Here is a 20176-nt window from a genome sequence, read left to right as displayed (position 1 = left end):
GTTCCAGTGGACGTATTTTTCTGCTTCTACTACAGCGCTGCGCCCATCTTCGCAACTCCGACGGGATTAGTAGCAAGAGGCCGCCAAACTTTTGGCCAGGCCGGCGTGGGATCATTGAAACGCGTTGAACGATCCGAAACTTGCACCGCCAGTCGGCGTGGAAGCGACGTTATTGCTGTTGCCGTTCAGAAAGGCACCACCGCCAATACCGCCCATCATCATGCCCACCGGGGGCGGTTGCTGCTGCTGCTGCTGTACGGGAGTCATCATCAAATTAATCGGCGTCGGGGCCATTCCTCCAGCACCGTAGGGAGGCTGCGGGCTCAACGCTGCCGCCATCGGTTGGTGTACCGGGCTAGAGTGAATGCTTTTCAGCTGGTTCATCGAGGGTGCATTCGAGCCGCCGGCCCCACCGCCCGATCCACCCCTGCTACCCTTCGCTCCATTGCCGAGCAGATTGTCCAGATCGATATTTATGTTGCCGGCGTTCTTCCACGTGGTGCCGACGTTTGCTGCTGTGGCAGGTTGCTGCTGCTTGCCCTGGCCCGAAAGCAGGGAATGATTGTTGTTGTTGTTGCTTGAATTGGCCGCTAGGAGAGGTGTTGGTTGCAGCAATCCACCGGAACCATTGTTCATCGATGGATACAGTGTCGCTAAACAGGAGACAGAAAGAATCAGTAAAAAAACGACGTAATTAGTAGAGCAATTGTCGCATGTTGCCGAAGAAAAACCAACGACGGAAACATATACAACATTTTCGAGGAAAAGCGAATACAACAACGGCGCAATTTAGCTCTGCCTTTGGGACTTGTCCTCCCTTTTCCACAGCGCAGTATCCTTGATGTCCTCGGGAAAAGGTCATGTGTTCGACGGGGCGATCTTTGGCCATGCTGAAGCCTCCTGGTGTGAAACAGTATGAGCATTCGTGCAAAGGAACGACGAGCGGAGGCGGATAGAGGCCGAGATAAGGGACAAAGTAAAGTACCTGACCTGCGTTCATTTTGCCACACACTCACCCAAGGACCACTGTTTGCCTTTTCTTCGCTCAGCAGGCGGTACATGTTGCAACATGCTTTGTAACAGTGAGCCTTTCATCCTCACCAAACAAGCATGGGGATGGAAGATTGTAGGGGATTTGCATGGGGTTAAGCATAACATAGCATATGGGGACTGTGGTTAAGTATAAAAATGAATATACCGGCGCATCACGGTGCAAATCATCACGAACTGTTCGTTGGGATAGGACGATCAGCAGCAGACGAATCAAATAGTAAAATAACATAGCAACCGTTTTTCATCGACAAGTCTACGACGACCACTGCTTCACCACTGTACGTCGAGCGGATTGTTAGGTCGGGTCGAAATGTGCCACAGTGTCAGAACAGCGCTAGCAGCGAGCAACTGCTGCAGCATTGTGCTATGCTGCGTGCTACTGCTGACCTTAACGCTTACTGTGACTGTTACTGCTCAGCACAACCAGGCCGACGAAACGTGTGAAACGCTTCCGTCGGAAATTCATCTCATAAAAGGTAAGCCATTGCAGATAGAAATGCTGTGTTCTGTGTGTCCGTGCAGTTTTGTGAAAACGTTTGGCCGCGTGTGCCCATTTTTTCTTCAGAGGAATACGACGAGCTGGGACGACTCTACCGTACCTGCAACGGAGACGTCACGGTCAACAAATGTGAGGGAAAATGCAACAGCCAGGTCCAGCCGTCGGTGATAACGGCGACCGGCTTTTTGAAAGAGTGCTACTGCTGCCGGGAATCGTTCCTGCGCGAACGGCAACTGCAATTAACGCACTGTTACGATCCGGATGGCGTCCGGATGACTGACCACGAGTCTGCTACGATGGAAATTCGCCTTAAGGAACCGGTCGATTGCAAGTGCTTCAAATGTGGCGAAATGGTTCGCTAATTGCAACTGCCATACGATGAAAAAGATAAACAAAAAAAAGTGAGATAGAGAAAGGAGGTCCCCGACAAGTCGGCAAAATGATAGCATCTAAGCATTTCCAGCACACTGCCCTTCAGATCGTTCTAAAGTTCTAAGCACCGTCGTTAAACTACCACTTGGAAGCCATTGAAAAGCAGCATCACTTCCGTAGCGTGTATCCGCCGTATACAGAGTATTGAAAATAAAGCAATGAAAATATTATACCATCGTCCGATATAACCAAAATTCTAGCGAAAGACATGTATCTTCCATATGAGCATGCGATACGAATAGCCATTACTCGGTAAACATAACAATTAGTGTCCTTGTGTTTCTCGAACACATGCAGTGTGATTTATTTTTCGTTTCTGTTCGTTCATGATTAAGTTCATTTCTCCATTTGCACCTTCACTCAACACTCTACACTTTCATCAATCAGCGCGCTATAACACATGGCCAACAGGTGGCGTGCTAGCTGCCGACATTCTTCATTCGTTTCACCCGTGCGCACTACATCGCCCTGAGTGCACTCCTCAAGCCAGTCCTTCAGCTCCAGCAGCTCCGGGTAAAACTGTGCCAGCAATAGATCCGACCGAATGGCTAGAAAGATAGCCGCCAACAGTTGCATCACCGACAGCCGCACCTTCGGTTCCTCGCTGTAGCGTAACAAGCTCGCTAGTGAAAACAGCTCCCGGGCCATCTTTCCCGCAATGGGACAGTTTTCAGCGCATACCATTAGCACCGACAGAGCTTGTAGGAAGCTAACGAGCAGCAGATTTTCCACATCGTACGGAAACTTGAGCCCCGCCGTGAAGACAAACCTGTTGCCTCCGAATCCGCGTATCAGAGGAAAGAAAAACCATCCGGCCACTTCACTGTAGCGATTGATTGTTTCCTTCGCCTCTGCACGCTGACTTCTCGTAAAGGCCGACCGAGAGCGTCTTGTTTTGCGCTCGATGCGTTCTCGAACTATTCGCTCCGCCTCTGCCCGGCGTGCTCGCTGTTCCGCTTCATCGCGAAACATCAGATGGAGTTGATTTTTTGTACTCGCCACACCATTGGTCGTGCGACTTTGTGCGAGCGATTTGATGTCTTCTGCCGAACGTTTGCTAGGCTCATCTGTCTTGCGATTGTTAGAGAGCACTTTGGCTACCTCCGTCATAATGTCCAGCATAAATATACGACAGTTCACAGCGTAACGGCTAACCTCCGCGTGGAATTCTCCGCAGAGGAATGTAGCACATTCCTTGGGAAACGCAACGCATATTTCAACCATAGCGCTAAACTTTCGCTCGCTGAACGTGGGCATATGGGTTTTTTCTTCTAATGATAGGAAAATTTGCATCAGATCGATCGCTAGCTTTCCGTCATTGTGGGCCAACTGTTGGGCGATTAGTTCGGGAGCAGCGTCTACCGCAAGCTCAAACTGTTCCGGAGTTTGGTTTGCATCCGTTTGGAGAAGAGCATCCCGCATATCTAGCAAATACTTCGGCCGGTAGCGTTCTTGTTCAAGCTTCGTATCATTGGACATATCATAAACGGGGAGTTCATCGTCATCGGAATCAAGCGACTGCATATCCTCCGGTTCGTCATCGTCACTGTCCGCTGCTGCTAATGGTTTGGTCCTCACATCGTTGGTTTCGGCTGATGGCTTTGGAGTTATTATCTGTTCATTTGACTGGGCCAATGTATCGTCCTTTTTCTCTTCAATCTTGCCAATCAAATCATTAATGGCTAAGTTAATAAGGTATTCTTGCCTTACTTGATCGAATTTCGTACTCTCGCAGTCAGGCGCTTTTTCGACGATAGACTTTAAACTTTCTATCAGCGCAAGAGTATTTGTATCGAATCCTGCATAATCAAACAGCAAACGATTGTTTCCGGCATTTTCATTTGTAGACGACGTATTGCATTCGTCGCGCTTGTCATCGATCATGCCCATAATGACCTCAACCGTAATCATACCGGTACAGCGAACCTCCTTTATTGGAGACTCCAGATGAGCCTTTAACCCATCGAACAACATCCGCCGGTACGTTTCGCCTGACGAACTCGAACAGGTTGAACCACTCTTAATCTCTGTGCCAATCGCCAGGAGGAGTAATTTTGTTATGTAGAGGTGCTGTTCAAAGCTTGTCCGTTGAATGGCTGCCCGACTGGACCAAACCACTAACAGTTGTTGAATCAATCGTTGGAGAGGCGATTCATTGTCTTGTCCTTTCTCACCATCCTTATTTTCTACCACCGGTAACTTAGTGACCAGGTTGATTAGCTCGTAAATGATCGTCTCACTGTTGGTGTAGTAATTGTACAGAGGAATTTTTTGCAGTAAAACGTACGACCAGCTGGCAGGTACGGTTTGTGCAAAGACAGAGGAAAGATCAATGCGTTTATTAAGAGCCATGTGCGCGATAATTTCTATAGCAGTCGGTGTCAATCCAGCAAGTATTGTTCTAATAAAGTTGGCCACATTCGGCAACCGGGAAATTCCATCGACAAGGAGATGCAATGCAGCTTGTATTGCTGGGGATCGACGTTCTTGGTGGAAATCGGTTATGAGTTTGCTAAAAAGGGCGGTTAAAAAATCGCCCCTGAGCGATGGCGTAGCAGTTAGCTCTTCTACCTTTCCGTAGTAAACTATCGCATCGTTTAATGTAGCGATAGTGCGGATAAATTGTCGAAGCAATATTCTACTGTACATCAATGGTAGTAGTCGATCGGGAGTTTTACTCTTTAAATCATTCGCCACCTTGTTTGGGATAGCGGACAGCAGTTGCAAAAATCGATTGTAATCACTGATGTTAGCATCGGTACGTTCCACTGACAGTTGAATGAATGTTACCGGTAGGACGGAATCATCCTCGATCAGCCGAACAAGTAACTTCAATGCTAGCTCGCACGACGAACTCTGCAGCACAGATTGCTTGGTGAGCACGTTGATCATTTCACATGGGAAATGTATACTCGCATCAAGTGTAACGAGACGATATAGTAAGGGTAGCTGTACATGTCCCATCAACGGGATCACCTCATCCAACAAACTCGGATACGCCTCTGCAGCAAAACGTTCCCACTCCTTCGATCCATACAGTGCATCCGTAAATTGTACCGGTCCTGGAAGGCATTCGAGCAATAGGGCCAGCTTTTCGTTCACTGTTTCACGCTCTATATCTCGACTAATAGTACGGCTTTCTCCTTGGTCAGATTGCCGGGGCAATTTACTAATACATTCAAGCAGTTCATTATATCGACGCAGAAGCGACGGTTTTTCACGCGTTGACCCGATGCATTTGCCGTTGGCGCTGGATGCTGAAAGGGTAGAAGGTAGAAGAATTGTTGCACCAATGTCTTACCCAAATATCTATCACCATCCTCCTTCGCTACCGTTCATACTTATGAAGGAGCTAACGGTAACACTTAGAAGGAGGTGAGGTAAAAGACACATAGGTTTAAAAGGCAACGAAAGGATTCTGTACCGCTAGCAGATAATATGTGTAATAGTGGCAACCAATATACTCTCCCTGAGGTGAGCAGCAGGGAGAACAGTTTAATAGGCTTGTTCTACAATTACTAACCAAATGAAACTCGCGATGAAACATCATAATGCAGTGTTTGTTTCTCGAAACGATCTTATTTTATGTCGATGGTACAAAGCAAACGAGTAGGGGGTATAGGTAATTTATAACAACGTTTTTGAAAATACGTACCGTTTGAGTTGGAGCCGAGCGAAAGGCCACTTAAATCCGAAAGAATATCGATCGGTGCTCCACCATTGTTTGATGATCCCGTGCTAGTGTTCCCAACACTCAGACCAAACAGTAGATCGGTGCTCGCTTCCGTGCTAGGTGCAGCCGCTGCAGGCTGCGTGGGCTCTTTTCCGAATGCTGCGAAATCGGCAAAATCATCTCCCTTCGTAGTTGTGGTTAATACCGGTTTGCCGGTACTAGCACCAAAGGCCGATTCAAAATCTCCAAAGTCTTCCGTGGCTCTTGGGTTGAAGTCGTCCTCATCTATCAGGGCATCCGTGGTGGAAGCCGATTTTGTAGGACAAGTTTTAAATAGATCATCTATTATGTCTTGCTGCTTTCCACCCGTGCCTACTATTTCTTCGGCATGCGTATTGCGATGTGTTGGAGAATTGATGCCAAACTGGTCGACCGGCGTTGCCGAGGCCGAGGCGGCTGATGCGGTTGCTGCAGTTTTAGCAAACCCGCTAGCGGCCCCGAGATCAATTTTCTTTGTCGTTTTCTGTGCGCTTCTCAATGAACTCCCAGTGGAGGAACTACCGGTAGGTTTAATGTTCAGATTTATCTTCCGTTCACTACCACCAGTACCTCCACCACCTCCGAAAGCAGACGTGGAACCAGTGGATAAACTGGAGTTCTGCCGCGTGGCAGGGCTTTTTGATGGTTCTCGATCCTGGTACCGATTTGAACGATCGTGTGGTCCGTTCGATTCGTCATCGGAATCTTCTCGTTCACCTTCATACTGGTAGTCGTATTCGTGATGGTCCCTCGTTTCGTTATCTGCATTTAAAATATAGTTTCAGAGTAGTAGTGACTTACACAATCTAAGTGCATGCATTACTCACATCGGTCCTCACTGCGTCGATCGTAGCTATCTCGATATCCACCGTAGTCCATACCGCCACCACTGCCTGCACCACCGCTGCTGCCTCCATAACGCATACCCATCGCTTCCGAGCTCATCCCGATGTACTTGTCCTTGTTTTTTTTAGCCTTCTTGCGCTCTTCTCGCAATCGATCGTCATCTTGAATGAAGTCTATCAACTCTCGCACCTTGTGCCGTACATTAATCCCTTGATCCTTGCCATTTTCATCGACGAAGGTGTAGTTTTCTAGCGAACGCAGATCGTATATGTGTTCTCGGGACGAGGTAACGACTCGTTCCGATCCATTGCGTACGAGATAGTTCAGCAGCAGCAAGCTTTTATACGTTCGACGCCAGTTAGTTTTGTTGTCCTGCAGCATTCGTTTCCACAGCATTGACATTACCTCCGGGAAGTGCTCGTACGTAAAGGTAGCGTGAGCGAGTTCTTGCATCAATGGTCCTGTTGGACCCCACGGTTCATCGTTTGTTGCTTCCCGCACCTTGCCCTCTATTTCTGTGTAGTTCATCACAACGTTCGTTCTAAAAATTATGACAACAATCAAAATAAATACAAAATTATTAAAATACGGTAAATAGAACCAAACATTTCGTAATATTTTTAAAAATAGATATACATTTGTTTTAAAATGTTTGATGACTCATCAACCAAACTGCCACAAAATGAATGAGTTGATCGAAAGTGTGTCAACCGCTTCATTTGGAATTATGAATGGTAGTGGGGATAATAATGTTCAACAGACCATTTTATTTTAAATTCACGGACAACATACGCATAGTCAGTAAGCGTTCCACATAAACGCGTATCGTATGCTTTATGATATTCAATTATGAAAAAGATATTTTTTAGGTTGAAAATGTTTAAAAGATCTAATTGCAGTATAAATCGGCTTCTCTCGTGAGTAATAAAATATCATTCCGTGCTAAGGTGATAAAGCAGCAACAACTGATAACGTCGTCAACATACGATAACAACGATAATATTTCATTCCACGGTTTCAGTATGATTGTTAGTGTAAACGTACATTTGATTCACATGTACCACATTAAGATATGTGTATTTTCTCTGATTTAATCAACACAATCAGCTATGCATTTTCGATTATTTTAACATAACTGCCTGTATTGTAGTGTGACATTTTAATCATGCAACGATGAATACCCACCGGTTTTGCAAATTTGTTACCTTGACGTTAGTTGCGACAAGGTTGACTGTATACAAAAGTTTCTCTCTCATGGTCCCCCGACCTTCTCGCCGGTATTCCTCTCTCTACTATAGCTACCCATTTTTGGGGCGCAACTACGAAGATCACCTTGGACGTATAGATCTCGGCACACCCGCGCGTGTGAAACAACTATTGATCACAATTCTTAGTGATCATTTAGATTACGTTTGCTGTGTAATTTTGTTATTTCTGATTCCATTTCGCTTTACAAGGATTAGAAAGACACGTCGAAGCCTGGGCCGTAGCGCACTTCTACATTCAAGCTCGGTGGCGGTGGTGGTGGTGCGAATATATTTAATAATTTAACACCACACGACTTGCCACTACATTTTCTTGCGTTTCATGCAGTAGTTGCTCATTTTCACATTAACAGAAGCGTGAGGCATACTTTTACCGCATTCACTGTCGCTATGACAGCTTACGGTGAACACATTCATGCATATTAGAACCTAAAAATGATGATGTGGTCCATAATTATTATATTGATATTGATATTTTATGATTTTATACAATCAAAACGCTTCAAGATATGAAATTATTTCGTTTTTTTAATAATAGGAGTTAGAAATAATCATTTATATTTATTTAAATGACTATTCTTACAGTTTCGGTCGTTTTTTTCCTTAGAAATAATCATTGTACTAGTAAAACTACCATCTAGAATATAAAATATATGATTACAATTTACTGCTGAATCGATAGATTTTAAAATTGCACATTCACATTTAAAATGTGGTCGACACATTCATTTGGCTGTTGCTTCATTTTAGCATGTTAACTGTTGCTTCATTGTGGTAAATTAATTCAGCACAATCCCTTGGGTACATAGGCGGGACACAAAAAAGCCAGTGAGTGAAAATATATCTACCCTTCTGCTCTTTCGCTGCAACCATATATAGGTGCACTACCGCACATTATTACGTCAAGAAGGGCAATCGAAATCCTTCATACGAGACTTATCGCAACCACCTGATGGTGTAGCACAGTCTTGTAATGATAGTGGAACGCGTATTAAATGTCCTCCTTTTATTCGTGGTAGTGTGATCCACCACGACGGTTGCGTTTCACACATTTATTGTTATTTTCGCCGTGTAATGCAAACACCATAAACATTTCCACCAAGACTCCACCACCACCACCGCCGCCTTCTACCTAAAGTAATGGAGGGGGATCGATGGCTAAATTCGAAGGTGTGTTGCTCTTATCGCGGTTTGAGAGTGCATTGTCTTTGGCTTAGGCACGGTGTGCTGCGGTGAAGTGAGGGCAAAGGAAGACTAGAAAAATTAAAACGATTTAAATTATACTCACACTTTATCGGCGAGTTCTCGCACTTTCCACATGCTGATAAATTTATCCATTTTGTGTGGGTTTTAATGTCGCTTTATGTACTGGAATGTTGCTGTCTCTGCAGTGACGAGTTGATGCGTCGTGCGTGGTGCGGGGTTGACGGTTTTCTTGGTGTTTAGCTTTTCTGCCCTCCCGGTTTTCCTTCGCAAAGCACACTAAGCACAGTCGGACCGATATTATCGGCAACAGGAATGTTGTACGGTTACGCCAAACAGCGATGCACGAGACCTTTCACGAAATGCTCTCTCTTACCCACACACGCACACACAAACATATACACATTCACAAGGCTATGGGCGCGTCGAACAGATAGCCAACAGAACAAATTTGGCCGTACCGTTTTGAAGAAATGTGAAATACACGACCGCCAGGCACTACTAATAATAAATAACTAAATAAATTTCGCTACACAACAATTCACTGTTGGCCTTCGTAATCTCTCCGTCACACGTAACCAGCGGCACAGAATGTACAATTCCACGTCGTCCAGACACGTTCCATCAACGGAAGCGCGAGATGGCTAATGGGCGAAGGAGAAACAAACGAAAATATGCAACTCGATCTTCACCTTCACCGCAGCACATCAGTGATGTACAATTGCAATTTCTAAATGTGTGGCGCACAAGCCACTGGCAAATTGTTAGCAAACACAAAAAAGCAATTGAACTCGTAGTTTCTCTCGTCTCGGACGAAATAGCACTTCTCTTTTTTTCTACTAGTTCTGACAACAAGACAAGTTTCAGTTTTGACAGTAAAGAAAATTTTGCCGTGCTTTTTATGATCAAGCAAATGGCGTGTTCAAACGGCCGTTACACAAAATGCACCGCTTTTCAAGTGGTTTAGAATATTAAGCAGGTTTGTAATTCGATTGTATTGATTGTTGTAGCAAATTGTTGTAAGCTAAGCTGGTAGCTATGCTTACTGTCTGACTTATACATTTTACCCGCCAATGTTCCCTAGACTTCGATCGCGGATAGTCCCGAAATACGGACATAAAACACACATATTTTCGACTGTTAAAATTATCACAAACCTTTTCTGCTCAGTTTACTGCAAATGAACAAGTCTCAAGCAACTGTATATAAAACTGTTCTTCTCGCCTCACTTCATTTTATTCGACGATATGTTTTAAAACAGTTTTTTTCTAACTCATTCAGTTCAAAGTACAGCTCATGTGGAGATAGGTGAACCACGTATGCTGCCTCTCGAAGCAGGAATTGAAAGCTGGCGGGAAATAGCGAAAGATACTCCTGCTCGAAAACTTCGGATGAAATGTCTTTGATGTTGCCATTGTTTACCCAGTAGTGATAGTTCGGCAGTGCAATCTGCACAGTTTCACTGCAGCATTGCTCATCTGGCAAGATTTCGTCCAATGGAGGATTGTTTTCGAACGGATTGATTTCGTTTGTAATCTCTTGAATCCAAGACAAATCCGGATCCCAATTGGTACCATGTTTAAACTCCGCTGCCCGTAGATCAGCTTCCATTTCTTCCAGTGCATTTTGGCAAAGCGTTTTGTGAAACAGTTCATCGGGACTAAGCTGGCTTTGTTGGGCACGTGCATTAATGTAATCCAAAATGTTACTGGGTCCGTCGCTGTCCTCGGAATCGCTCGAATCACTACCACTTACACAATGAACATGAGAGAATTTGTTTGTGGCCAGGTACAGTTCGACGTTCGTAGTGTGTGAGTTATATTTTGCCATCCGAATGTGCTTCATCGATGGTTTAATCTTTTTCGTCACCAATCTTAGTCGGTGGTGGGTGAGAATATGCATTTTGAGGGGCATTGGATTGATGAACGGCACTACCGTTCGTTTGCTGTGATCCGTTCGCATATATTCAGGGATGTGTACGTAGTGCCGTTCGGCCTCGTCCATCTCCAGTATTTCTGCCAGATAGGCACGTTGAGGCTGCAAACTATGCTCAAACGTAATATGCTTTTTAGATCGTTTAACGTTTAGATTTGGATGTTTATCCATCGTTGATGATATGAAAGAATGGAGATTTTTGAATAAACGCTCCTGTATCGGTCGATGCGATGCTCGATCTATGCCTGCTTTGTAGCCTGTTGTGTTATCATCGTCCGGAACAATACGCGATTCAAAGAAGTGTAGAAAGAGATCCTTTTCTATTGGACGGTTTACAACCGATTGGGTGCGCGAGTGGTTTGTTGGATAATGCAACTGTTCCAGTATGACGCGTCGCATCGCCACATACCGTTGCCATTCACTCCAGACGAACAATTTCGGCAGACTGTTGGAGGATCCAATTCGATGGTTAAGTTTGTTTGATGAGGCATCTAGTTTGGTTTCGTTCACACCATCCAAACCAAAGAGAAGTTTCATAACGAACAGTATGTACTTCATAGCGTGAGCTTCGTACTTTGGAAAGTAGTTATATACATTATTCCGCTTAATTGGAGGCGAAATTTCTATCACTTTGGTAATGTAGGGTGCAAGGTCTAGCGGCAGTGCCAATTCGCTTAGAAAACGATGACAAAGAGCGGATAGATCTGGTTCAATTGGCACAATTTCTAGATCTGCTGCTATCAGCGATGAGATCACTCGACATTTGACGAATCCCTGAAACGTTGTCGTAAGATGAGCCACCGTTTCGGAATAGCAAGCTGCGTGCAAACCCTCCGGTAGGAACTGCCGTAAATCATGGAACGGCAAATGTCCCTCCTCTATCCATCGCAACAGATCTGCTGTCTGTATTGAGCTGCGCACTTGATTTAACGCGATGCTTAATATGGCGAGCAAAACCGTTTTGCGGTAGAGATATGACCAATTGTCTATATCATTAACATTTTTTAGTTTACCAGGCGAGTAGGGGAAGGGATGGCAATCTGCATCTGTTGGTGCTTCTAATTCGTGCCAATCGATGTGTTCCTCAGGAAGGCGGAATTTGTCAACTAGTTGCTTGCGTGCTCGACTGTTGAACTTATAACTTAAAGGTAAGTGGGCCGTATTCGAGGAACTCTGCATTGAGGTAGACAGGGTGCTTATTGTAGATTCCAAATCCGAAGGCTGACTTTGTGTGAATGCATCTTGGTCAGCTTTTGATAGATCCTTGTTTAAGTTCCGAACTCGTTTTGCAATATCGCCTTCTAATTTCCCCCCCTTTCGTTTGGCTCGCTTTGGAATCTCCCGGTTGAACAGCAATTTGAGATCCCTGAAACAGGAGGTACATTTTTGAGCATTAGAATGGATTGAACTTTTTGTCATTCATCGTCAACACGAACCATTTCTTATTATTTAGAGGCAACCGTGGGCGCTTTCGTTGCCGTTTGTGGAAGAATGCTATTTCGGCCTGATTTAGATAGGCACACCATATCTGCAACACCGTCGACTTCAGCTCCTCTGGAGCACCTAACTCGATTAAGCGTTCCGTAAGGCCATGCAGAAAGTAGTTCATCTGCTCCCAGCTGGTAATTTTATTTTCTACCCCGGTATCACGTCGTATGTTCGTGTGACATCCCACGTTTACCTCATCATCGACAATTTCACGTTTGTTTAGTAGTTTCGTACCGCATTCCGTACAATAATAAAATCCATCCTCTAAAATAAAATCACCGAGACCGCACACTTCACAAATATCGTTTGGTTCCGTCATTTTGTCATCACACAATTCGGTTATGAGCCCATTCTTGGTGGCGCAAAGTAAAATTAAATCTCGTACCGTATTGTTAACAAATTTCATAGAAACAATAACAATGCGGTGTACAGTCCCGAAAGCAGAAAAAACAACAAAACTATGACAGCTGAGTGACTTTTTGTAATGACACTATACCTCACAGTGGGCGACCCTCATGCGTTTTGAATTAAAATAATAATTTTTAAATCGTACGGTAGTAAACAATGGATAAAAAACTTTTTAATATTTATGACATTTTACATGTTAACTAGTGATATTTGTAAAATATATTGATTATATCAGCAGCATATAAAAAAATAAACTACAAACTTCATACACATGTTTTGATCACGGATTACGAAAAATATCTTAAAGGTAAGGTGCATACTTACATACAGTAATAGGGTTTACGTGAGATTTGAACCATGCCTGACACTGTAAAATCAAGAGGATATACAACTAGATCATCCCATAGACCCCTTTTTCGTAAGTGACCTATGCATCATGCTAAAAGTTGATGGTTAATAACCCTAGCACATAAGAACTTACAACCTTATTGTTGTTGTACACTAACACCCACACGCCTCATTTGAAAAGGGGCATATGCGCACGTTCAATCGAAAGTATGTGTGTGTGTTGAAAGGGAAAGGGAGCCGAAAAACATTGCGCGCGAAAAGCTTTCGCTCGTTTCAGCACAGTTTCACTTTATTCGTTCAGTCGACTTTTCGTGCCCGTGCGTACGCTCATGAGCTCTTCCGGGCGACCCTATTCTTTCTAATCATATTTAGCTTGAAGTGTGGTAATATCTGACGAGTACAATTTACAATTCCGATAGGAACAATGTTTTTGTGCAAGTGTTTTGTGTCGTTTTCGCTATTGCCTGTGTAAGTGCTGCTGATGTTGTGTGGTTTTGTTGCAACAGTACAGAGAGTAGTTGTTTCAATTTTTATTAAGGTGTAACGTAAAATGTAAATGTATACATATTTTGCAACACAGCTGAAAGGTGATAAAACATTGAGTTGAACAATATTTACTATGCTCTGAAATGGCGCACTAGACATCAACCTGAGTTGTAATTTAGATATGCAACATATAAAGAAGTAAAAGAGCGCTCAAATTCACTACAGTAGCTTTTTTCTCTTGAAAACTTCGTATCTAATTTTGTAAGTCTGCAAATGTTTAACCAAACTTGCCTTCCTCCAAATATTTGCTGTACCTCGAACATTCTTAATGCGCTGTGTAAACTGGGTACAAATATCTCGTACTTTCTGCTCACTTCCTTTATTCCATCCTTAAGATAATGGTACGTGTTTCCGTTTGTCTGCATGTTTTACCAAGCCCAGAGTCAACAGTGTTTCGCAATAAATGGTCACCGCACGAAAAGAGTTCCCCGTCTTCCTATGGCATCATAGAACTTCTACCACCCATTTCACCCGGGTAGAAACAAATTAAAACAATATTTTGGATCGCTACGTGACTTGTGTGCACAGAATTGTACAGGTTTTTTTGTTAATGTGTTTTTTTTTGCACAAAACAAATTTACCATGATTGAATGCGGTGTAAGATCGGGCAAAACAGCAGAACGCGTCGGTATGGCAAACCCCAGAGGGATTTTTCGTGTGTGCTGCTCATCTGAGATTTACACGTAAACACTCTCACGTGAACGCACGAAATACAAGCGCACGCCGCAACAGCTGGCTGTAGCATTCGAACCGGGTTTGCATATCGGTCAGAGATTTTCGGGTTTCGAAACCCGATGGAGCCGCCTAATACCGGCCACGTGTTACAGAGGTCACGGACACGGAGAGAAGGATAAAAAGCAGGCGAGAAGCGACAGAGAGCGAGAAAGATTGAAAGTTTGAGACATCGAATGAGAATGGGAGGGAAAGTTAGGAAAACTGCTCGTGCCAGCGTTTGCGAAACGTTGTTCGTAAATATTTAATGCCCTTCACCGGTTCGATCGATGAAAATCTGGCAGAACCTGACCTTATCATCTACCAAGTGCGCCTTTTGGCACTCACTGTTTATCATTCTCGCTCATGCTTTTGGATTGTGTTTCTTGTTCTCTTTTTGCTGACTAAGGGCGGAAAAAAGCCTTCGCTCTTCACATGATCAAAATTAGTCTTGTCGGGAACGGTTCCGATGGTTGGGCATGGGCAGGCTCGCGTCATCCACTGCCCACTCCCCTCACACACTCACACACACACACACACACACACACACACACACACACACACACACACACACACACACACACACACACACACACACACACACACACACACACACACACACACACACACACACACACACACACACACCACACACACACACACACACACACACACACACACACACACACACACACACACACACACACACACACACATCGAGATTTATGAAGGTTTAATAGCCCCGAAATGTGCTATAACATCACAGGAGATATTTCGGCTGACATGGGTTGGTTGTGTTGTTAATGGAGCGGTGATATTATTTTTAGCAAAATTCTTTACACCATTCAACTAGATAGACGAGCCACTGGGTAGCTATTATATACACCAGTAATCATGTAAAGCCTTTGGTGCTGGAGGTATATTTAGCCTGCTTGTAAGCCTGCAAAGCAAATTGATTACACCCATGTTTGATGTACAGGGGTTCCTTTAGTTTGAGGTATTTTGAAGATGGGTATAGGTCAATTTGACCTTACGTCTATGATGCTAGAGTTATTTTTTATGGCATTAATTATTTTTGTGGCATTTGTGTGTGCAACGTTAAAAACTCAATAAAATAAATCTAAGAACACGAACAAGGCTACAAACTTCGTTCACATATAAGCCTCATAGTCGCTTAACAGTAGACGCTGGGAGGAGCAGCACTGTGCGGAAAGTATTCGATCGATGAATGCAAATGATTGTGAAGCCATCCGCAGCCTCCACTTTGGATGAGCAGTAACCAACGTCATCGTCAGTATCAGTAATAAAAAAAAAACAACAGACTCAACAACTACGACCGAACACGAAAGAAAGCGCGACGCGAGGAAAACAAAAATCATGGTCGCTTGCGTTTGCGCCAACTACAAGTATGTCACACGATCCCGGGGAAAGGGGGAACTAAAGAAGATGAAAGCCAGCGAGTATCGTGCTAAAATGCTAAGTAAATTGAAGAAGCTTGCCTACTCTTGTCCCATCCTGCATGGTAATGAGTCTTGGTGGGGGCGCTCGGTACGGGTTTCGGTAAAAAGGATACACGAAAGGCTGTCGGCACTTGGCGATGGCGCGGTGCGGTTATCACACGGTGGTAAGTAAGTGGTACCTTTTATATCCCAACATTGTCCGTGTGCGTGTATTATGTTGGTTGGTTTGATGATGATGATGCGCCGCAGCATCCAACATCCTTCCCCAGCGTGGTGTGATACTGATGGACATGGAAACCGCGAACCAGCCGGGAGGGAATCGCAGATACGTGGGAAGCGGTTTTTTTAAACTCGCCACAGAGAGTCGTGGTAAACCGTGGTTGTTTGTGGCCGGTGAATGCATCGCTTGTAAGATGTGGTTGTACATTTTGTTGATAAGGCACAGGAAACGCTAGGAGAACAATACACAAAACACACATCTGTGACGAAAGAGTGGAAAAGAAGGACGGTGAATTCACCCACAGTGAATGAGACACGGACGGCACAGGTAGTGTATGAAGCACGCCCACCAAGGACACGGTTGGCTGTGTCCACAACACAACCGCAGACACAGAAAGATGTGTAACAAGAACAAAAGGGCTCCAGCTTCACGGTGTAGCGTCATTGAGGAAGGCCTTTGTTGGTACTTTCCATCCCTCAGCCGCTGCAATTCCGATGCATCCCGAAACAAAACGTATGATGCATTCCTTCGTGCTTGAATTCCATTTTCATTTGATTGGCACACGTCGCGAGCGCACGGATACACGTTTTTTCCATGTGTGCAGAAATTTCCCCACCGTCAAGCTAGCAGTTAAGCTGCCGCGGATGGCCAGGAAACTTTTTTGGGCTTGCAGAAAAAAAGGTCCGTTTAAGGGGGTCCTTTCAAGCCGCTCGGTCGCTCCGAGCGATACGCGATTGTTCTGGGCGGGTTTTATTTTCCTTCTGCGTGCTCGATAAGGAAAAAGGGATACTAAGGTGCAGACCGGATGGGGAAGGCAATTTAACCTTACACGTTTGGAGGGCACGCTCGAGAGCCTAAAAGTGCCTGCACACATGTACGCTCGTGGGAGCTTGAGCCCGGCTGGAGGTGCTCTGGGTCTGCGTGTGAGCGATATTTGCCGGCTGAATGATTACCAGCGAGCGTTTGGGCCATAATTAACACGGCACCCAGTTGTGTGGGGAACTCGGGGACAGTACATAAACTATGCGGTGTTTCCCCCGTTTCACTTGGCGTTACAAAAAGGTATGGGAGTTACAATTTCACATTTCTCGACGCAAGCTTTTCTTGGTCACTTGGCACCCACACTGCTCTGATGTTGAGGCATGGTTGACAGCACGGTTGGGAAGGAATAAGTGAAGGGGTGCACTCCAATGCTTCAGTCTAGCTTTCACGCAACGTGTTGGGAACGAGTGTGTGGAATGGTAGGATATCGTCGTTCCGGAGCAACATCACATCCGATGTAGGGCATCAGCATAAGAGCAATCCTGCCCTTTCGCTGTATATTTTAAAAAGGTTAAAAATAAACATACATAGGCTCGTGTGACGCGCTGTTTATTTACATATCTGGCTATCTATCGAATTAGTTCCTTTTCCTTTTTCGTATTCTCTCCTGTTGGTAGGATCCCGTCCGCGGTCGGGCGGCTGCTGGACGGTAGTGGATGGATAGGACTGTCGGGTCCTGTTTGTTTCGCATCTCCCGTCCCATGAGTAAGCTAAAGCTGTTTCAATTTGCTAACCCAACGTTCCATACACCCTTCACAGCGTTTGTTCCCTCATCGGGGGCAAAGTGAGGGATTGGGATGGGACATTTTAAGATAAAATGTCGCCAAAGCATATGATTAGGTTCACGGTTCAAAGCACGATAAAAATCAAAATCGTAATATATTTAAAAATAATTCATCAATAATATTTTCATCGGAATCGTTAAAATGTACACTTTAAATTGATCCGAATAAAATGGAAGCATTGATGAATAGTTTTAATGCCTTGTTCCAGCAAAGTTTATATAAAATACAAGTTGTCTAGAAGGAAAACAAAAAAGTCTGTTGATCTTAAAGAAACTAACTTAATTTCAAAACGCTCTACAGATTTTCGGCATAAACGTATAACCACAATATGTAAAACTGAGCCAACTCTCATTTCGGTAGTCAGACGTGACGACTCCGGTGGACTTTAAATAGGTGTGTCAATGTTTGGGCAGCTTTTGCGGCTGCACGATAATTGTACATGTAAGCAGCAATCGATCTGGGCTGATTCCATTTCTGGACGATCGGTGTCAGACGCTTATTTTGATCACGAAATAATTTCCTGCCACAAACGTGGCGTAGTCCACTGCAATCCAAATTGGCTATTATGAAATGGTGATAATTTGCCTCTGGCTCGTGTTAAACGGGTATTTTTTTTATTTGAAAATATATTATAGGTTGGAAATATCGAGAAAAAACTATCTACTACTGGTTTCCTGCTGTTACGGACCCTATATTATGTATTCGCAAATAAGGGTTAGTGGTGATGGAATGCTGACATTTCTCACTTGACTTACTACTTATCAAACCATCGAAGGTAGTTGAACGCATTTACAATGCCATTGCGATATGCGCCAAACATGTGCCATATTGTTTATTATCGTTTTGCGCCAAACTCAAGGTTCTGTGATCGTAATGCCTCGCGTGATCGTCGCCGTGACTAATGTTCATAAATCTTAAAGCGCAAGCTTCCGTTTTGTGCGCTGCTTTGCTAAAGTGCGGTCGCCAACTTATGATTCGATCAAATACGCCGATTGGCCGCACCTTTTTGTAGCATCGTCGTCTGGCAGCGATAGATCTAAGGTGATCGTGTGCATTCGGCTTGCCAGTGCGATTCGGTGGAGGGACGATACGGTACAGGTAAACACCTAGCAGTAATGTGTAAGTGCAACCGGAACTGCATGGTTACTATCGATATTGTGCGATTCGCACTGCAGTACACGCTCGTCTGGTGTTCGGTGCTGTGCAAACGTCGCAATGAATACATAATCCAAATAACCAAGGCGATCGGCGAAAACGAGTTGTTGGTTTGCCTACCGACTACTTCAATATTGATGCAGATGATGGAATTGTTTGAGTGAATAGTCAAAGGAAACAAGTTTATTTGGACATAATTTACCGTTTTGATGTTCATTTGCCTGATAAATTCGGTGTTGATAATTCGATACTACTTTTTTGTGAAAGCATTATATTGTTTCATTGCTAATTTGGCCCATTTATCTACGAGTGATCTAGATAGAGTTGGCTCAAGCTGAAAAATATTGGAATGCTGTGATGCATATTATGGATGAGAAGTATAGGGCTCGGTCTATGCCAATATTGAACTCATAACGTGAATGCGAACTCATGTGTCGTACATTGCTGGTATGTATGCTGGAAAATAACGAAGAGGTTAACACACATCGCACCAAGGAAACGGTGGTGGAAAAGCTTCAACTCGATGCTAAATTATGCATCAAGCTTTCAACATGATGTCGAATAGATGATGCGAACCGTCTTCGGCGAATATTTTCTATGGTAGGAGGCGTGTTAATAATGCATGAATATGGCCTTTGATTCTGCTATTTATCCGAACATGCGAATTAAATGTGTCACAGCATAAAAAGAGAAGAAAAAAAACAGATAGAACTGGGTCTTTCACCGTCCGTGATTTCTTCGCGTCGCACAACACGGTTAGAATGAATGGCAAATGCTGAAAATTATATTATCTCTAGTGTTGTGATGGCTCTGCGAGGTGTAAAGGAACTCTCTGTTTTAGTGTGGTATTGTTGTCTAGAGCCACAAATAACATTTTTGCCCACTTTATGCCTCAAAGGATGAGCACAAACGCATTCGCGGTACGCACAAACACATAGGTTAGCTTGTGACGCACGGCGTCCAAGTCGTAGATAAACATGACGATGAAGATGATGAGGTGTTCGACAGAGAGAGAGAGAGAGAGAGAGAGAGAGAGAGAGAGAGAGAGAGAGAGAGAGACGCAGACCAATAAAGCAGGCAAAGTAAAACAGAACGTGCATGGGCCGGTCGGTATTGTGTGTTTACTCTGTGCCGTAGGTTGTGTGGTTTTTGCGGTTTCCTTAAAGAAACTGAACCCGAACGAACATACACGAAGCTTCACGATACCGTAGCACACAAACGAAACGGAACCGAAGGTGTTCGATTACACCCATTCCAATTCCTCCGACAATCAATCTTATCAAATGCC

General features: G+C 44.2%; 4 protein-coding genes across 4 annotated transcripts; 1 reads left to right on the top strand and 3 right to left on the bottom strand.

The window, feature by feature from the left end:
• Window positions 1-111: 111 nt before the first annotated feature.
• LOC121600361 lies at window positions 112-1095 on the bottom strand. The gene is made up of 2 exons (XM_041928871.1): window positions 1017-1095; window positions 112-653 (listed from the first exon to the last, which is right to left on the bottom strand). The coding sequence occupies exons 1-2, from the start codon at window positions 1093-1095 to the stop codon at window positions 112-114; spliced, it is 621 nt and encodes a 206-aa protein (XP_041784805.1).
• Window positions 1096-1177: 82 nt separating this feature from the next.
• Window positions 1178-2154, top strand: LOC121603542 (partner of bursicon). The gene is made up of 2 exons (XM_041932406.1): window positions 1178-1529; window positions 1619-2154. Exons 1-2 carry the CDS (start codon window positions 1364-1366, stop codon window positions 1912-1914), a joined length of 462 nt encoding a protein of 153 aa, XP_041788340.1. The 5' UTR covers window positions 1178-1363; the 3' UTR covers window positions 1915-2154.
• A 159-nt stretch (window positions 2155-2313) lies between these two features.
• Window positions 2314-9867, bottom strand: LOC121603539. The gene is made up of 4 exons (XM_041932404.1): window positions 9096-9867; window positions 6524-7083; window positions 5640-6458; window positions 2314-5241 (listed from the first exon to the last, which is right to left on the bottom strand). Exons 1-4 carry the CDS (start codon window positions 9143-9145, stop codon window positions 2345-2347), a joined length of 4326 nt encoding a protein of 1441 aa, XP_041788338.1. The 5' UTR covers window positions 9146-9867; the 3' UTR covers window positions 2314-2344.
• Window positions 9868-10142: 275 nt separating this feature from the next.
• LOC121603540 (TATA box-binding protein-associated factor RNA polymerase I subunit B) lies at window positions 10143-12871 on the bottom strand. Its single transcript, XM_041932405.1, has 2 exons — window positions 12382-12871; window positions 10143-12311 (listed from the first exon to the last, which is right to left on the bottom strand). The coding sequence occupies exons 1-2, from the start codon at window positions 12837-12839 to the stop codon at window positions 10241-10243; spliced, it is 2529 nt and encodes an 842-aa protein (XP_041788339.1). The 5' UTR covers window positions 12840-12871; the 3' UTR covers window positions 10143-10240.
• Between the last annotated feature and the right edge of the window lie 7305 nt (window positions 12872-20176).

This window comes from Anopheles merus, chromosome 2R, assembly GCF_017562075.2.
Source record: "Anopheles merus strain MAF chromosome 2R, AmerM5.1, whole genome shotgun sequence".
Taxonomy (NCBI): Eukaryota; Metazoa; Arthropoda; class Insecta; order Diptera; family Culicidae; genus Anopheles; species Anopheles merus.
This window is presented reverse-complemented; position numbering and strand designations above follow the sequence as displayed.

Coding starts and splice junctions, on each gene's coding strand:
- LOC121600361 (XM_041928871.1), bottom strand. CDS start 1,095: ATGAAAGGCTCACTGTTACAAAGCATGTTGCAACATGTACCGCCTGCT. Junction 654..1,016: donor AGGCAAACAGTGGTCCTTGG/GTGAGTGTGTGG, acceptor TCTCCTGTTTAG/CGACACTGTATCCATCGATG.
- LOC121603542 (XM_041932406.1), top strand. CDS start 1,364: ATGTGCCACAGTGTCAGAACAGCGCTAGCAGCGAGCAACTGCTGCAGC. Junction 1,530..1,618: donor GGAAATTCATCTCATAAAAG/GTAAGCCATTGC, acceptor TTTTTTCTTCAG/AGGAATACGACGAGCTGGGA.
- LOC121603539 (XM_041932404.1), bottom strand. CDS start 9,145: ATGGATAAATTTATCAGCATGTGGAAAGTGCGAGAACTCGCCGATAAA. Junction 7,084..9,095: donor CGAGAACTCGCCGATAAAGT/GTGAGTATAATT, acceptor CATAATTTTTAG/AACGAACGTTGTGATGAACT. Junction 6,459..6,523: donor TCGACGCAGTGAGGACCGAT/GTGAGTAATGCA, acceptor TTTTAAATGCAG/ATAACGAAACGAGGGACCAT.
- LOC121603540 (XM_041932405.1), bottom strand. CDS start 12,839: ATGAAATTTGTTAACAATACGGTACGAGATTTAATTTTACTTTGCGCC. Junction 12,312..12,381: donor CCTCTAAATAATAAGAAATG/GTTCGTGTTGAC, acceptor CTCCTGTTTCAG/GGATCTCAAATTGCTGTTCA.